The following is an 18,824-nucleotide window of genomic DNA, read 5'->3' as shown; positions in this document are numbered from 1 at the left end:
TGTCTAATTGGCTGTCTCACAAGCCCAGTCTCCAATGACATTATGACACCGTGATTGAAAATACTTGGTGGTCATTAATCCCATCATTACCAAATCATATTCTTAGATTAAACTTCCATTACACATGATTGCTCTTGGCATTGGTTGTGGGAATAGAGTCCAGTTAGAACGGCAAAATGATTTCCTTTGGAAGAGGTTATGTTGTGTGGCTTATTCTGACACGGCTTATCTCCTGGGGCCAGTCCTGGCATGAAAATGAGTTCTGCTGATGGGATTTGTGTTAAAGATAACATTAATTTACTGTATTTGGCTGAAGACTGGTGAGGGAATGATAAACCTTTGCTATTTCGAGGTGAGCAAAAGTGTCAGTTTGCTGTTGGCAAGATTGTCAAGGATAGAAATAATTAGGACGACCAAGACCATGACTAATGAACTATGTACGAGAATGGTTTCACAAGCAGTTTATTTAATTACCTACTACAAGATGTTCTTGTTTCGTCGTTTTGAAGATCATTAAGAAACACATTCTTCAGAAGATATTAAAAAATTTGAGGGGTGGTTTTGGTTTTCTAACAAAGCTGGTAAAAATTATCTGGTCTGAAGAAGAGAGGATTTGGTAAAAGACAAAAAACAATTGTGCAAATTTTTTTAATATTCACATAGTACCTACAGTCTAACTTGAGTGCGTAGAACATACTATTTCAGTCTTTCTACTTCAAAATTTCAAGTTTAATTTAATGTGTGACTTGCCATGTCATTGTAATGATATGTATTGTAGGTAAATCTATACCTACCCCAGTTTTGTTATTCAGTGTACTCAGACAATGCAGATAAATGATGCCTTTAGTGAGGGCAGTTAAATCCTTATGGGGTATTCACACATCACCAGGTGGCCGTAAATGTGATTTTAGTGGGCGCTCCTACTTCTGGATGAACATTTTTAGTGGCACCACTGGCCACAGCTTTTGAATGTATGATCACAAATTGAATATATTAACAATAAAATAAGATATTTTTAGTAATCCCTTTTCTTGCAGCTTACAATGAAAATTCTAGACTGCACAGCTCTTGAATATCGTTGCATGAATCAAACTCACGTAGAATGCTATATGCAATTGCATAATGCATAATTTTTTAAACCTATGCTATATGTAACTTTTTTAGATCATGTTTTATTCATATGAAATCTTCCAAACTTTGTCATTGCTTTACCCAAATACACTTTAATAAACCTATAATAATGATTTATAGTTTCAATCTCCCTGGACGGATTTCATGGGAAATTACATATACATGCGTCATTCGCCCTTCCGTGTCACATCATGCCGTTTTATATTATACATAAAGGCCAAAAGTTACATTGTGTTAGCTTTAATATTTCCCTGAACGGGGGCTGAAACAAATCTAATAGAACAGTGGTAACATTATCTTCCCTATTTTGCCTTCACTTGAATACAACATCTCCCAAGAATGTTTTCCCTAATAATACCTCAGCAATGGATGCTACCCAGCAAGCAATTTTGCGTTTAAAAGACGTCTAATAGCCGTCCAAACACAGCCCAGACGTCTAGGCTAATACAAGGCAAAATCTGGGCTGTTAGTGAAAATTTAATAGATGTCTAAACCAGAGCCCAAGAATAGACTCGTCATCAATTATAGAACAAAGAAATGAAATGAGTGAAGAAATGAAACCAAACACTTTGTAATCACTGTTTACTTTGCTTACATGATGGAATATCGTACATATCGCAAGTTATTTTTGACATGGAACCAAATTCAAGGTTATTTTGTCTAGAAGTGTGTTACTCATAGCCGGACTATATTGGGTCTATGGTTAACCTAGACGGTGAAATGACGGCTTTTGCTTGCTGAGCTCCTATAGGGACACGGCGATGAAAAAAAAAATGAAAAGGGAGGAAAAAATGTCAATGCTTCTGCGTTCCCACCAGAAACGTTGCGTTCCCTTGCAAAAACGTTTGCGTTCACCCAAAGAACTTTGTGTTCGCTTGCAAAGAACCCAAAGTTTTGCAAGCTCTGGTTGCTATCGGTCATGTTGCCAGAAATTGCCACCTTTCATTGATAGTGAATAGCTTCTGGCTGGTTTTGCTGTGTAAAAGATTCTGAAGTATAGTTGAATTTCTGTTGGTGTTAAGTCTTTTACACACGACATTACAGATGAAAAGGACGAGAGAGTGAGAAAGACAGACTAAATATGGGATTAATGGGAAGAGGAAAAGAAGTAAACTGTCTGATTCCTTCACGGGAACAATGCCAGAGCGCATACAAATGTTGTTTAGCATGCAGTGAGTTTAGTCCATTAAAGCAGAGCTGTGATGAGGATACCTGAGGCTGACAGCCAGAGGAGATTGGCCTCCAGATTTGTTTAGTTTCCTCATTACTGTGAAGGTTACCGACCCCATCAGCGGCACAAAACAATTTCGAAAAAGCACACAGATTACCAAAAGTCAGCAAACTTGGCCAGCCTGCCATAAGTAAGCTGAATAGCTAAATGTTTTCACATCAGCATGCAGTTGTTGGTTAATCTCGGATGAATTAATGAATGCCAATAAAAATGAGAAAGATGATTCCGAATTGTGAGTTTGTTTTCTCACCCTGCATTTGTGAACAGATGTTGTGGTGACACTTTGAAACCTCATAATGAATGCAAAGCCACATCTGAAGTCTCAAATCAGTCAGTTGTCACCAGGCTGAGATGGATCATTGAGTTCTTATGCATGTAAGCTGTTCTGGCGCAAAGGATTGTGGGATTGGAGGATGTCTGTAGAGAAAAAGAGAGATGGAGAGACAAGCGGGAGTGAAGGTTTACCTAAGAAAGAATATGTTTGCGTTGAAGGACGACATAACCAGATAGAGGGATAAACGGAGGAGCAACACAGATTTAAAGGATGTAAAATAGAAAGATTATGAATAGAGAGCTAATTAACTCAGAAATTAACCACTGAACATGTTACTGTACATGTTCCAGATAAAAGAAATTGCCCTGTAGAAGTAGATTTATACTAACGTTATTCTTTTTTACCTTAATTATCTTTTCTAACCATAAAAACAATAGTTTACATCAAATACTTGAAATTAATCATAACAAATAAATACATTTTCAGTCTGGAAAATGATGGCTGTAAACAAATAGATGTAAATAATGCAGTTACTACAATCTCTGGCTGGCACATACATACTAATACTGATCTGAACTAAAATGAACTAAATTACTTGTTACTTAAGTAACATTTAGTTACTTTAAATGTAATCTGCTAAATGGATCTACTATTCAACCTAACTGATTTGAATTGAACTGATGAATTCAATTCAGTGAAACAAACTGAACTGACTTGCCCTAATAAGGAATAAACTGATTTGAAGTTTAACTTAATTGAACAAATTATTAAACTGACCTGAATAGAAATGGAGTGAAATTAACTTAACAAAATTATTCTGAGCCCAGCTCAATAGAAATGAACTAAACTACAGTCAAATTAATTATACTGAACTGACATAAAATGAACTAAAATGACTTATGATTTAATCTGACATGCACTAATTGTATACTAAATAGAAATGAATTGAACTGAAGTGAACCAAACTGAAATAAAATAAATTATAATTAACTAAAATAAACTATTTAACTGATTTGACCTGAATAGAAATGAACTGATCTGAATTCAGTTCAGCTAAATTACATCAGGTCAGCTGAACTGAAATGAACTGAAATGAAATGAATTGAACTAAATTGAAATGAGCTGGAGACAGGCAGGAAAACATTAGGCAGAAAGCAGTGGATTTACTTGGAAACACGAGCAGAATCTCATGTTTAAGTCAAAAAACAAGCAGCACAACAAGGTCAGTGTGACATCACCTATTTACATGCTAACAGACTCACTGTGTGCTTCAGACTGAGCCGGCTAACTCATTGTGATCTCTGGTTGTATCTGAGGTTGTAAGAGCAAAACGATCTCTAAGACAGAAGGAGCCGGTGGAATATTAAAGAGATGTCACCCGTCAATGCCTTTAAGTGTAATCCCTGATTCAGCTCCAGTGGGTAAAATCAGACATTCAGTGCCAGGACATCAAGAACATATGCCAACGGGAGAATAAAGGGACCAGGAGCGAGACCGAGAGAAATACAGGACAGTAAAGGAAGAAGAGAGAGAGAGATTTAGAATAAATGAAAGAGACTTAGAGGACAGTTGGAAGAAGTTGGCAAAAAAGTAAAAGTAACGGTTTTGGAGGTCGGAAAGGGGATGAAGAAACATATGAAGGAATTCTGTGGCCAACTGAGACATTTTGAGGGGGAAATGAAATGAGACTCGGATGATGTTACTTCAATAATCTATACATATTAATCACACTTATTAAGAATTTATAGTAGAGGTTCAGAACACGAGCCCTAGAGGAAATATGAAGTAAAAAGGCATGAAATAATAAGCCAGCAGAACTAGATACACTCAGTAGAGCTCTCATGTATTGACTAGACTTCATAAACTCTCACGGAAACTTGATACAATCATTTACTTGAAAGAAATTGTTCACCCTTATATCATTCTAAACCTGTCAAGCTCCAAAAATGACATTTAGTCCATATACTATAAAGGTCCGGTATTATGGGATTGTATTTTGGTGCCTGTATGTTTCACTATTTAAAGACCCGCTGTAGTCAATCATTTTATCTCTTAAAACTCAACTTTGATCACCACAATGACATATTTAAACGTTGTGTTCCTGTGAATTTTTTTCGCATGCCTTAAAATAGTTTGAACTCTACACCCTTGCTTCATTTAGTATATGCGGATCCATGAATATGCAAATAAGCACTGCCTCCACTCACTCACACAGGCTCGTCTGCAAGTCGATGTATCAGAACGGTGATGCGTTTATGAATCGCTCTCTACGACGTCGGACACATAACAGTAATTAATATGGTTAGCCTTTGTCTTGACTACGTTATCAAACAGCTAATGATGTGTTGCTAACGTTACACAAACATGTTCTCGTTCTCCATCTCAGAGTCAGACAGATGCAAAAAATCTAAAACCAGCATCCTTAGAAACGCTTTGAACAACCCAGAGTGTCAGTGGAGAAACGCACATAGTTCATCATAACATCGTAATATACATCATACACATAATTCACCCGCTATATTGCTAAATGTAGCTGATTTTTCATATCAACAGAAAAATATACGGGGATAACCTGACTTCTTTTGAGACTCCCCTGCTTCATAGTTAATGATATGCCTAAGCCCGCCCCCCTCAAGACGTGATTGGTTACAAGGTAGTTTGTGACGTCAGAAACGCCAGCGATTTCAAACCGCGTTTTTGAGACTGTCTGTGATTCACTGCAGTTTAGCAAAATACTCAGCAATGGTGTGACTTATGAATTTGCACATGGTTTGTCTTAAAGCATATTAAAAACATAAAATGATAAACAACATTAAAAACGGGATTTTCACAATAGGGGGACTTTAAACCCAATATTTACAAAAATAATAGTATATTATGCTCATAATTTGTATAAATTAATTTATATGTGCATATACACTTTAAAAAAAAAATCTCTTATGTTCAATGAAACTGCATTTATTTGATCAAAATACAGTACAGTAATATTGTGAAATATTATTACAGTTTAAAATAACTGTAAATATAATTTATACCTGTGATCAAAGCTGCATTTTCAGCATCGTTACTCCAGTCTTCAGTGTCACATGATCCTTCAGAAATCAGTCTTAAATGCTGATTTGCTGCTCAAGAAACATTTCTGATCAATGTTGAAAACACTTGCGCTGCATAATATTTTTCAGTAATCTTTGATGAATAGAAAGTTCAACTTCGGAACAGTGTAGTGTATACATATGTATAGCTAAGGAGGACATGACTATTCTTCCAATCATGCATCGGCGAGAAGCATTCAGACTCATCTCACAAAATGGCCGCCCAGTTTGGGCCGCCCCTCTCCTCACAGGTTCAATCCCCTGTGTATTATTAATGACTGTATGTTTCAGGCTGGACAGAATCGGGTCTCATGGGTTCAAGGGTGGCTGTTTAATGCCCAGAGGCTGGCTTGGAAGAGATAGAGGTGATGGATGGCTAGGAAAGAGGGAGCGAGAGGGAGGAGGAGGTGTTGATGGTGAAGCGGTTCTTACCAGATCCTCTTTGCTTTCTGTCTCATCCTCATTCTCATTTCCCAGCACTTTCCATAAATATGGTACACTTTGGTTACTATTTTCTGTAAACATTAAAGGCACAAATCTGTGAGAACTATTAGATATGTTATATAAGCTGCATATAGTTTAATTTAACCTGGCATTAAGGTGTAATAGCGTACATGTCTGTGTAAATCAAGTGATTTTTCCCTTGTTTTCCAGTACAAATATCTAAACGTTCTTAAATCAAGATACATTTATTTCATATGCAAAATGACATAAAATGAAAAAAATCTTCCAATGGGGTCAGAAAAATCCACTTATTCAATTTAAATATTATTATATTAAGTATTATAATTTTTTGATTTTTTTCATTTCGATGTTCATTTAAAGGGACAGTTCACCGACATACGAGTCATATGTCATCATTTACTCACCTTCGTGTCATTTCAAACCTTTCTTTCTTCTGTTCATTCTTCTATTTTGAAGAACGTTCTGAATCAAACAACATTGGAGCCCATTGACTTCCACTGTATGAACAAAAGAAAACAACAAACAAGTTTTGTGTTCCATAGAAGAAAGAAAGTCAAACAAGTTTGGAACAACATGAGGGTCTTAATGATGATGGACTTTTCATTTTATGAGTGAACTATCCCTTTGTACCCTGTTCATGTAAAGTACCTACACCAGCAGAAATATGAATCCTTTTACACAGAGAAATAATATGCATAGGATTAGATGACTTCTCTTTTATATTACTGGTATATTCTGTCATTTAAATCCTTGCTTTTCTTGCCTATTCTTTTCTTTCATTTGCTTCGTCTCTGTGTATGACTTTCTTTTATTCTCATACTGAATCATGTTTCCAGGCTTTTCCACAGGTGCGCGCCTGTATGTTGAGCCATCTTTCACTTACTCTGAAAATGTCTGAATCAGTCATTTTTTTTCACTCTCTTTTCCCCCTGTTTTGTTCTGTCTGCTACTAAAGTCAATACCTGTCTCTCTCTGTATGTTTCCTCAGTGAAAATGAGCTTTTGCCATTAGGTGTTGATTAATGTGTGACCTGCAGCTCTTGACAACAAATACTTTCTTTGCTACAAGAGTTGCCATTATTCTGACTGACCATAGTCCTTTTATTTGAAATACACACTTCTTGAAGGAATGATAGTACAGGTTGCGAAATTGCGAAATTTCGGTTCATTGTCTGTTGTCAGTGTGTAGTGAAGTATGAAGCACAGCTTACACAGAAGTCACTTTTAAACCAAGCAGCTTTCTGTTTTCTTGCGAAAGAAATACTCGCGAAATTTGCATGGGAAACTTTTTCTCCCTCAAGCAAAAGTCGATCGCGTTGATTTCGAAACTTTCACAGAGCAACAGTAAATGTGGCAAACACCTTAATAATTCAGTGCTTTCAGATTAATGTTCAGTTTGTCAACTATTAAATAATGGGTAACACTTTAGTTTAGCGTTCAATTCTCACTGTTAACTAGTTGCTTATTAGCATGCATATTACTAGGAGGATATTGGCTGTTTATTAGTACTTATAAAGCACATATTAATGCCTTATTCTGCGTGACCATATTGTACATCCCTTCATCCCACCCAATACCTAAACTTAACAACTACCTTACTAACTATTAATAAGCAGTAATAAGGAGTTTAGAGGCAAAAGTCATAGTTAATAGTGAGAATTGGACCCTAAACTAAAGTGTGACCAAATAACGGCAGTCGCAGCAATCCTCTGTGTAGTCTTTTCTGTAAATGGTTATAAAGCATACTGTATCATATTTTATACGCAAATTTTGTTTTGTAAAAACGTCCCCCTTCAGGTCGTGGTTCACGTGTGTTTTAGCTGTGAAATCTTTACTGGTTTTTAAAAAGTAAACAAGAATACCTTTTATATTGTTATTAATATTTCAAGATGAACACTTACTGGACTGAAGCAAGTTCGGTTTATTTGATTATCCATACATCATTTTTGGGAAAAATCATGTTAAAATGTGAGTCTCAAATATAATCCATCAGGCTTTTTATATTTTAACCATCATTAGCATTAGAATCATATCATTGCATTAGTTGTTTTTCCCTCCACAATAAAAACTACAGAACGTTGATCACAAAAATCACAACGTTATCATCTTACTTATTCATATTATTGAGAGATATAGAGTGGCTGGCAACTGAGATAAAAATGTTAAATGTAATTTTTTTTCCCATTTCAGGCTTTACAGAGATATTTCCATCATTTGCTTGTTAACTTTGACAGCCCTTAGAAATAAGACATTGTGACTTCCAATTTTCCAAGTTCCAAGGCACTTTCCACAATGTAAGTTTTAAACTTTTACTATAGTGTAGTAGTCACGATATATATCCTAGTAAAAGTTTTTATCACAGCTCCCACTGTGCGAGAATCTGCTGCAGAGAGCCATAAAAAGTGTGTTTTGATGAATCTTTCTGCTCATTGCGGCAGTCAGAACAAAGTGTGCGTGTAATTAGAAGAGCGTTGTTTACACAGAAGCATGCAGCGCTAGTTGTTTTAATTAGCGCTTTCAAAGAAAAACGTACTCTTTAAGTACACCCTGAAGATATGAAAGCAAAACATTTTTTCACATTCTTCTTGCCTACTAATCCAATCTGTAGTTTTTTTTTTGTATTTAAGATACTTTTTTCGAGTTTAAAGCCTGGTGGGAGTGTTTCCTGGTTAGCATATGAACTAGAGATGTAGACACCTAGCATGCACACTAATACGCTGATAATGATGTTTCCCTACTCCACAGATCCAGCCGGGAGAGGCCTTCACTGTGTACCACACCAGCCCAACGCTCTCCAGCTTATGCAAACCAGTAGTGTTATGGACCCAGCAGGACGTGTGTAAGTGGCTGAAGAAACACTGTCCCCACAACTACCTGACCTACGTGGAGGCCTTCTCTCACCACGCCATCACAGGTACAGCACAGCTCTCTTCATGACACAGTACACGTTTGGATAACCTGTTTTTCAGACTTGGAAATGTCATGAAAACTTCTTTAGGATATTTTATAGACTTGATATAGTTCATGCATAGGTCATGTCTTATTTACGAGGGAATCATTAGCTATGTTTCTATCCACCTATCTTTATGCAAATTTTGAGATACTGCCAGATGGAACTAGCCTAGAAATCTAGACGCACCCTAGCGGCAGCAAATTTTATTTTGCAGGCAGAGTGGTCTAGCAACTCTCCGTTGGCTTGCGAGCTGGAAAAACCAAACTCCAATTACATCGTTTATAGAGTCGGTGGGCGGGCTTAACATAATGACGACAGAGTTGTGACGGTTCCGTGTGAATTCCCTGCTACTTGAAAACAAAGAAGAGCTGCTGCTGCTGGCAAACAGCGATCTTTCGAAACGGCTTTGGCCGCAACTCTGGAAGACTTGGAGTTAAGCTTTTCTTTGAGAAAAGAACAAAAAATGGCACTGAAGTCATTCTTAAAAAAGGAAGATGTGTTCGTAGTTTTGCCGACCAGATACGGCAAAAGTTTAATCTATCAACTAGCTCCACTGGTGGGAAAACGCTCTGGGCCGGGTTTCCCGATAACGATGTATCTTAGCTCTTAAGAGCGCTTTCTACGTGCAAGGTTACGAACGCTCGCAGCAATTCCACGAGCGTTTCCCAAAAATGCACTTAACATGAACGCACGAGAACGCGCTCTACGTGCTACTTAAGAGTCGCTGTCCATTCGTGAAGTGCTGAAACATAACCTTATATGGAATCGTATTCTGAACGTTTAACCTAATAATTGTCATCTGTTGTGGATTAGCAATCAAGACAAGTCTATATAAAGCACCTACAGGTGGTGGCGCTGACAAAATGGCTGAAAAAAAAAAAAGGAAAAAAAAAAAGATACCTTTCAAAAAGATGAAATTAATGTCCTTTTAGAGGAGATTTTTTAAACAAAGATGTAATTTTTAACAGATTAAAAGGATTTCTTTTATTTATTTTTTGTTCATTCATTTAATTTTGATTAAAATTATTAGATTAAATTATTTCTACTTTTTTGTTTTGTTTTCTGACCTTTTTAATTATTTCATTTATACATTAATTTAACCAACAACAAAAAAAGAGTAATAAAGTGTACAATAAAGTAAAATCAAAACCTTATATTATAATCACATTGCATTTGAATAAAGTTAAAGGTGTAATCTGCCGGTTGTCCTGCAGGTGTCCTCATAACTCTGTGTTCTTACAATGAACTTGGGGATGTACGATTACTCCAGAGCACTCGTAGATCTACGAAGATTTTCAAGTGCTACTTAAGCTACGATGCTTTTGGGAAACAGACCGTAATATTAAGATCAGTCGTACGATAGTTTTTACGATCAACTTAGGCTTACGATGCTTTTGGGAAACGCAGCCCTGGTTGGTTGTAGTGCTATCCTATTGCGTGCAGAGGGAATTTGAAAGACAACCGTTTATCCCACCCCTCGGATTTAGCCCTGCCAATGGTATGTTCCCAGACCCAACATCTTGATGTGGGTCTGGCTTGTCAGGCTGGGATGGAACGGGAAGATGTGCATAAATCCCCAAAATGCTCAGAAAAAAAAAACATTGGAAGTGACGATTTTGTTCTCTTGAACACATTGGATGGAAACGCTGATTTATTCACAAATGTCTATGGGGCCCTATTTCAACGATCTGAAACGCAAGTATCAAACGCGAAATGCAAGTAACTTTGTGGGTGGGTCTTGGGTTGCTCGCTGTTGCTATTATACCGGCGGGATAAATTACTCTTGTGCCCGACGCAAATCTAAAATAGGTTGGTCTGAAGTAGCTTCATTATTCATATGTGTGGTTTGGGCGTAACGTGAAATAAACCAATCAGAGCGTCATCTCACATTCCCTTTAAGAGCAGGCGCGCTGTTCCATGGCGGATTGCTATTATAACGGCGGATTTGCCAGGCGCGCGCCAGCAGCGGCTCACAGCCGAGGAGACTGACGTTCTCGTCAGGGCCGTAAAAGACAGAGAAGTGACATTGTATGGGGATGGGAGAAACCCACCCAAATTAGCTTCGGTTAAACAGGCGTATAATAATTTTGGTACATGTATAAGCTAGATTTATGCCTTTTTTTTCACATCTTCATGGACACCACAATGATTTCCCTCATGTGGAATATTTTTCCTTGTAATTATGTATGGATTGCAAAAATGGCAACTGCTGCGTCTGTGTGTACAGGGTGCGATTTGCCGGGGGGGATGCGTGGGATTTCCCCCTTTCTGGTCAATGTATCCCTGCCTCTGCTTAATTATTTTTATCCCCGGTGGGGATAAATTTATCCCCCCCTCAAAGTGATCAGTGCTACTACACTAGTGGCGAGGCGGATCACAAAACTTATCACGGATCCGTGGTTTGATTAAAATCCTTTTTATTTTAAAATGCGCTACTTTGACTGGCTCCGCAGCCTCTCTGTAACCACCACTCTGCAGACTTGCTCAATGTCCCGCCCACGGCGCTATATGATTGGTTACACCTCACGAGTAATAGCCTATCAACACTTGCGAGACGGTTGCAGGTCTTTTTTTACGCTGCATATGCAGCATATTACTGAAGCGGGAATAAACATCACAATCTGATTATCTGTTTCTATGATGACAAGCAGAGTTAGTGCTGAGGTTGCACATACGGTGTTTTACTCAACTGAGGCTAAGCAAAGGTTTTTTGATTACTCACTCACTCTTGAGTGTCTGGCGTGAGTGATTTCAATGTTAAGTCAATGTAAAGACGCGTTTACGCGCGTCTAGAGGTCCTGCGGCGCGATGCGTGTCGCGCGGCGCGGTAGACGCGAAGCCCGAATGAGGCGAATTGACTTTGTCGGCCCGGCCCGACACATTAACTGTATGTTATGAGCCCGAGCCCAATTTAAACCCAGGGGTGGCGCCAGGGAAGTTGAGATGAAGCAAAGATGAAGTTGACGATCGCCATTTCCGTAGTGAATGCGCATATATGGAGAAATGCATGGATTACATCAGAGTGTTGCCTATTTCTTTTTGTTTTGAATTGTTTCGTTTAAAGACATTTCAAGCGTTCTTTAGATATATTTCTTAATATTCTCTTTGAGGCATACACTTAGTTTCGGTTAATTTATGATGAGATCCGCTTAAGTTATCGTGCAGTGCAAGTAACCGCGGCGGCGCCTCTGATTATAGCCTTTGTCTGCTATATTTGCTTCTTATTTATTAAATACACGCAATTCGTTGATGAAAAATGTATTAAAATTAAGATACAATTTATACAGAACGAAATTCACTTTAAAGAAAGGCTTTCTACAAAACAAAACTTAATGAAATAGTCAAAATCATGTCTAACCCACTCCAAGTCTCCCGATATATACTGCACATCCTATCTTACTCGTGCTGCTGTTCACTTTTCATAAATCAACATAGATGGAAAAAAATAACAATAATATTTTAACAAATATGAAACTAAATGAGCTTATTTAATGGCTACAACACATATAGTAGGCCTATACAGACACTCTATTTGTACAAATTGCTGCACATTCATTTACTGCTTCTGAATTTTGCACACATAAGTTGAAAGGCATTTGTTTGTGCATAGTAAAACATATCTGCAACATTTATCAAGTTCACGGATATTGTGCGTGCATTTATTAATTATTATCATAATGAATAATGCAACAAGGACAAATCATGTAAACTGCCTTGTTTGTTTATTCAGAATGAAATGGATCGCAAATGGATCTGAAAGAAGAAACGTAAAAAATAAATAAAATAAAATAAAAATAAAACGTGAAAAATTATGAACACAGAAAATGAACTTTGGATGAACTTTGGATGGCCTAGGAGGAGTAGCCCTAGTAGGCTACAACTCTAATTTAATTCAACAAGGTTTTAGAATATAGAATATTTTTTAAACAAAATAAATATTTTTAAAGATTATTATCCCGGGCCGGTGTGATGCGTGCGAGTGGAGGAGCATGACACGTGACGTGTTGCATTTTGTAACACAAGTGCTGGATCAAGGGCCCGGGTCGGGTCGGGTCAAATTCGGGCTCGGGCAGAGAATCTAAACTCTGATTTATCTGATCCTGTCCATTAGCTTTGATCCATGTACGGCTTTTCAGAATGTCACCAAGTACAAATATTTGTAATAGTATGTAATTTTTCAGCACGAAAACTCTTGTTAGCTAGCTGGGAACAATGAAAAGGGTCCAGAGCAGCAAATGCAGTGAATGAAGTTCTTGTTCTCATGATTTATTTTTATGAATAAAAATGTTTCAAAACATCCCCCCCTCTGTTTTTTTCACAAATCGCACCCTGTGTGTGTAGATGAGAGAAGCAAAGTGTATGCGCATTGTGCACACGCTACATTATGGCCAAGCATGCGCCCTTAAAATAGCATCTGAATAACACGCCACTGAAAACGCGACGGACTTTAGACTAGGTTTTTCCTGGTCTGTGGCGGAATTGTTTTCTGGAACTGCAAAATAGCACCAGGGAACGTTTGCGCTGGAACACGCCTCCCTTTGCGCTAAACCGCCGCCGGGAGCGCAAGTTCATTCCCTAATTTACCGGCGTGCGTCTGTGGAGGGAAAAGTCCGCTGTGCGCGGGTGCAAAATAGGAATGATACATGCGTCGGTGTACAAAGTCAATTGCGCTGGGTGCAAGATAGGGCCCATGGGGTTTAAGTACTAGAGGGGTAATAGGCAAACAAGACACACCTGGGAATGATCACAGAACCAATCAACTAGAAAAACTACAAAGAACTACAAAAATGGCACACAGGACAGGAAACAGGAACAGAAACAGGGTAAAATGCAAACTAAACATCCAAAAGGAATGTTATTTATAATAAATTAAAAAATCTAGATGAAATAAAATAAGTTTAATGTTTTTTTTTTTTTTTTTTTTGTGTGTATTTCAGTTAACGTTAATTTTATTCCAAGTAACAATGTTAGTTTTGGTTAGTTTTATTTAATGATAATAAACTTGATCGATATGAACCAACATTTATTTTTAATCTGACTGTCCAGTAATTCTTTCATGAAGCTGCCGAGGATAATCACGGATCCGCAAAGCCTTAGACTGGTCTCTCTGAGGAGCAGCTTTGGCAGGACACATCCTCTAACACACTCTCATCCAACTCCCAGAGCCGTTCTCTCACTAATGGACAATTATACACCGTAATGTTGAGCCATTTGTCAAATCACAGTCATTTCCATGAGGCCTCACCATCTAGGGGTCACCGGAGCGGAGCTTCCAAGTAATAAAATCATTTTACACTGCCATCCGTACATTTGTTCCTGGAAATTTAGCAGTGTTGAAGAAGGAGCCGAGTTTAAATGGATTTACCTAAGGTGGACATTCACAGCCTTTGTTGTTTGTAATATTTGTGATCTCAATCTCATATGAGTGTCAAGTCATATGAGCCATGTGACGTCTTCTAGCCAATCAGTAAAGAGTTGTGCCTTAGGATGGATGGTTTGTATTGGGGACATATATCCATGATAAAGAAAAAAATCTAGTTTAAATCACATGGTTGCAAATCATACGTTTTTAAAAAACTTTTATACCACTTTCAAGAAAAGTTAAAATTTAATTAAGCTAAAATATATATATATATTTATCAATTAATACAAATGAGTGAACACATCTTAATCATTATTTTCAAAGAAGCTTTTTTTCTTCTTCTTTTTTTTTTTTACATAGTAAGAATTCATTGTTCATTTAAAAATATGTGACATTTTACAACCTGAACAAATTTTCTGATATTTTAAGAGACGTATTGACCTTGACACACATTCATAAGAGTCTTCTCTATATTTTAATTTCCTGTTTTCTGTTTTGTTTTCCCGCACATTTATTCATGTTGGTCATGCCACATGCTTTTGATTTGGTGGAAAAAAATATTATTTTAACAAAATCTTACTTCTAAAAGGTAATAATGAAAGATTTAGCCAAACTACTTAACTTCAGTTTTATTTTGAGGAATGTCATTCTTTTAACGATGCCTTTTTTCTTCATTATGATATTAGGATAGTTGGATCAGCCTGACATTTTTTGCTTTATGCCACCCCCAAAAGAATACAAAACCATTTTTTTCTTCAGAAATAAAAAATAAATTCATCAGTGTTTCATTAATAGAATAATAGATCAATCAAATAATAATAAATAATAATAATTACCATCATTGAGTTGACCCATTGTCATTTCTTGGTTTTAAGCACTCAACATTCAACATTCAAGAATATTCAATATATGTGTTTGTGCATATGTGTATATGTAGGCCTATATGAAATTATAATCAAAATTTTGCCTATAGATCAAAATCAATTGTGACCATTTTTTCTCCTGTGCAGTCCCTGGTGCTTCTACCGTTCGTATGTGTTTAGGGATATGTGCGTGCATGCCGTGAATCTTCCTGTCCTTCAGACAGTGACGGTTGAGCACAAGCACTCATTTTAGCAACATTACATTTAGTTGGGTTGGAGTGACAAATGTGTGCCCCCTCCAAATGCCCCTTTAAGTAATTCATCCGGGCGCCGACACTGGCTAGAGGCCTTATTCTATTATCTGCACTATTATTTATTGCTTCATATATCAAGCCTCTTTCTAAGATGGTGTGTGTCTCTAAGTGAGTGTTTGCGTGTGTCATTTTCCCCGGGTCATTGGCACTGTGGCTTGAAGCACTGTTACACACACTGTAAAACACTGACTCATGTCAGACAAGACCGCCGCTTGCTTCAGGCGCTGAGTGTTTCTGCTCCAGCATAGTTATTGGTCTTTTGAGTCAGATGTTTAACAGCTGCAAGTGTGAATTGCCTTGCACTGCGTCCACATTCATTTCTAGCAAGTACTGCATCTTTTAAAATGAATCTTGAAGGGCCCATGAAATCAAAATTGCAGTTTTGAAGATGTCAGTTAACTTTAAGGTCATCGGTGTACTAGTGTACTCCTAAAAGTTGGCAAAGTAAACATGAAGCAGATAAAAACACATGATAAAACTTTGCAGATAAAATGTTGTTTTAAAAGTCTTTCTCTTTTGGAAAAAACAGACCAAAATATTGATAACATCAAAAATACATTACAATACGACTTAAATACACTTCTTCTATAATAAATATGATTTTTACTTTGGTAAAGACCAGCAAACTGTCCAAACTTCTGCTTTTATAGAGGTGGTCACACTTACTGATGATCAGTTAATCAAAGACATTTTATTGGCAGCACCAGACTGCTTCTTACCCTCTAAATCCCTATGGAAGCAGTAAGGGCGTACTTAATTTTTCACACATGTCTTCTCCATTTTGGCCTAGTTTTTGTTAAATAAACCGACACAGTGTAATATGTCATGTGTTGTTGTTCATCCGAGGTTGAAATGTGAACCATGATTCACAAAACCAGACCCAAGTCGCACGGGTATATTTGTGGCAATAGCCAACAATACATTGTATGGGTCAAAATTATAGATTTTTCTTTTATGCCAAAAATCATTAAGATATTCAGTAAAGATCATGTTTCATGAAGATATTTTGTAAATTTCCTACCGTAAATAAATAAGACAACTTTAAACATTTTCTCAATGTTTAGATTTTTTTGCACCCTCAGATTCCAGATTTTCAATAGTTGTATCTTCTCGGCCAAATATTGTCCTGTCCTAACAAACCAATCAATGGAAAGTTTATTTATTCAGCTTTCAGATGATGTATAAATCTCAATTTCAAAAACCCATTGACCCATGTGACTGGTTTTGTGGTCCAGGGTCATATATGTAAAACAATACAATTCAAAAGGGTGTACTTTCCTTTTCACATGACTGCATATGGAGTTTGTTATTGTCATCGACTAAACCGTAACCAGTTTTAATACCTAAAAAAAAGTTTAAATATAGGCAATTACAGTAAATTAAACTATTGAACTATTGAAATGATCTGCAGCACATACTTACATTTATGGTTGTTATATAAAATGATTGATCAAATGCATGAATGAATGAATAAATAACCAGACCTTCATGAAAATCAATAAATCTCTTAAAATATCTGATCATTTGACAAATCAATCCTAGTTCACTTTGTAAAAATTACTTTTTAAATGCTCAAAATATATTTAAAATGTTTTTGAAAAATTATGAAGTCTTCAGTCTGTGTGTATTTAAAGTGTACTTTTTATATTCAGTTTTAAACTGGATTTTTAAAAGATTTTCCTTTTATATATCTTATGTACTCTTTTATTTGCATTGACCCAGTAGCAAATCACAATATTACTGGGATGGATGATATATTTTATGATATATATTAACTAAATGTCTTTTCAGTCTCCTTGTTTGTTTGTTTGTTTGTTTTTTGTCAAAATATATAAGATAAATCAAAAGAACAGTGTACTTTTTAGGAGCAACTGTTCTTCTTTTTCCTCTATACTCCACTTCATCTTGTTTTTTGACAGCGCCTCTATCACTTTCTTCAGGGCATTATTTGGGAGCACATTAAACCTGTCTACAGGGAATTCATTTCTGCTCTGTTCACCTGTGCTGTCTGCTGCTACACAAAAGACTCAGACAAACAGCAATTCTGGATAAAGTGTTTCTGGAGGGCTGAATTTAAAAGCACTGAATTAGCGTGCGTGCGTGTGTGTTATAGAGGTTCTTAAAGCAAGCCCCTCAATGTCGTTCAGCTTCAAAGCGCCATATCAAAATGAAAAATACAATGCATCTTAGAAAAAAAAGTCCAAACATCAGCCTCAAGAAGCACCTCTGGCTGGTTACGGACGTTTCCATTATCCTGTGTAATGCTGTTAGCATCACCCATGCTCTAATTGTTCTTCCCAGCCTATTGTGAGTGACTGAGAAGCGAATGCAATCCCCACAGCGATGTGTGAATTCTCAGAGCTGGAAACTGGGTCAGTGTTGGCCCATGACTTTCCCCTAAAGCCCCCAGGGGCAACTGGAGGTTGGGTCAGTGGGGCATCTCTGTCCTTTAATACCCCGTAAGCCTCAAGTAGTTAAATACACCAGGAATTTATTTAACAGCCTATACATCAGGCTTAACAAGATACACTTCAGTAATTGGTGCTTTTTTATAGCATGAAGATGGATGTATGGAGAGTGCAGTTGTCACATTAGCTTTGTCCTGAATTTGTTCTGAATTAGATGGTTTTATTTTGGCAGACAAGAACTATAGAATTCATAATGAAGATAATAATACATAGAATTGACCTTAAAATGACATCAAATGTAATGTTCAACAATTTAATATTTGCCACTGTATATAGTAAGGTAACTTACAGTTTTTACGTGCATATGATACGCATGGGTAGGTTTAGTAGTGGTGTGGGGGTAATAAAGTGCGTATCAAATGCACGTGAAAACTGCGTATCATAATTATGCACGTAAAAACAAATTTTCGCATAGAAATTGCACGATAAGCACAATGCGTGCTATTATATAGAGATGCATTTTCATGAGATCAGGCTGGATAAACAGATGCGCTGCTGCATGAATAGACATGCATAAATCCCGTAGCAGATCTAGACAGGTGGAGCTGGGGGAGGTGGAGGGTTTCAGAGGAACTGTGCAGGACTGAACCAGACTTGGAACATGTTGAGCAAGCATTCTCATTGGCTGCAGGATCAGCAGAGGCCAATCAGCTTGTGCCATGCGGTAATGAT

The 18,824-nt window shown here is 37.1% G+C and overlaps 1 protein-coding gene across 1 annotated transcript in view; it reads left to right on the top strand.

Annotated features, from left to right (window-relative positions):
• The window catches only part of samd10b (sterile alpha motif domain containing 10b), a 79,364-nt gene that overhangs the window by 40,188 nt on the left and 20,352 nt on the right, over nucleotides 1-18,824 (top strand). Inside the window, exon 4 of the mRNA XM_082145300.1 lies at nucleotides 8,938-9,106. Within this exon, the coding sequence (XP_082001426.1) occupies nucleotides 8,938-9,106 (169 nt within the window). The remainder of the gene's footprint in view (nucleotides 1-8,937; nucleotides 9,107-18,824) is intronic.

The sequence above is a fragment of the Leuciscus leuciscus genome, assembly GCF_965113295.1.
Source record: "Leuciscus leuciscus genome assembly, chromosome: 18".
NCBI classification, from domain to species: domain Eukaryota; kingdom Metazoa; phylum Chordata; class Actinopteri; order Cypriniformes; family Leuciscidae; genus Leuciscus; species Leuciscus leuciscus.
Note: the sequence above shows the minus strand (reverse complement) of the source record. Positions and strands in the feature narration are given on the sequence as shown.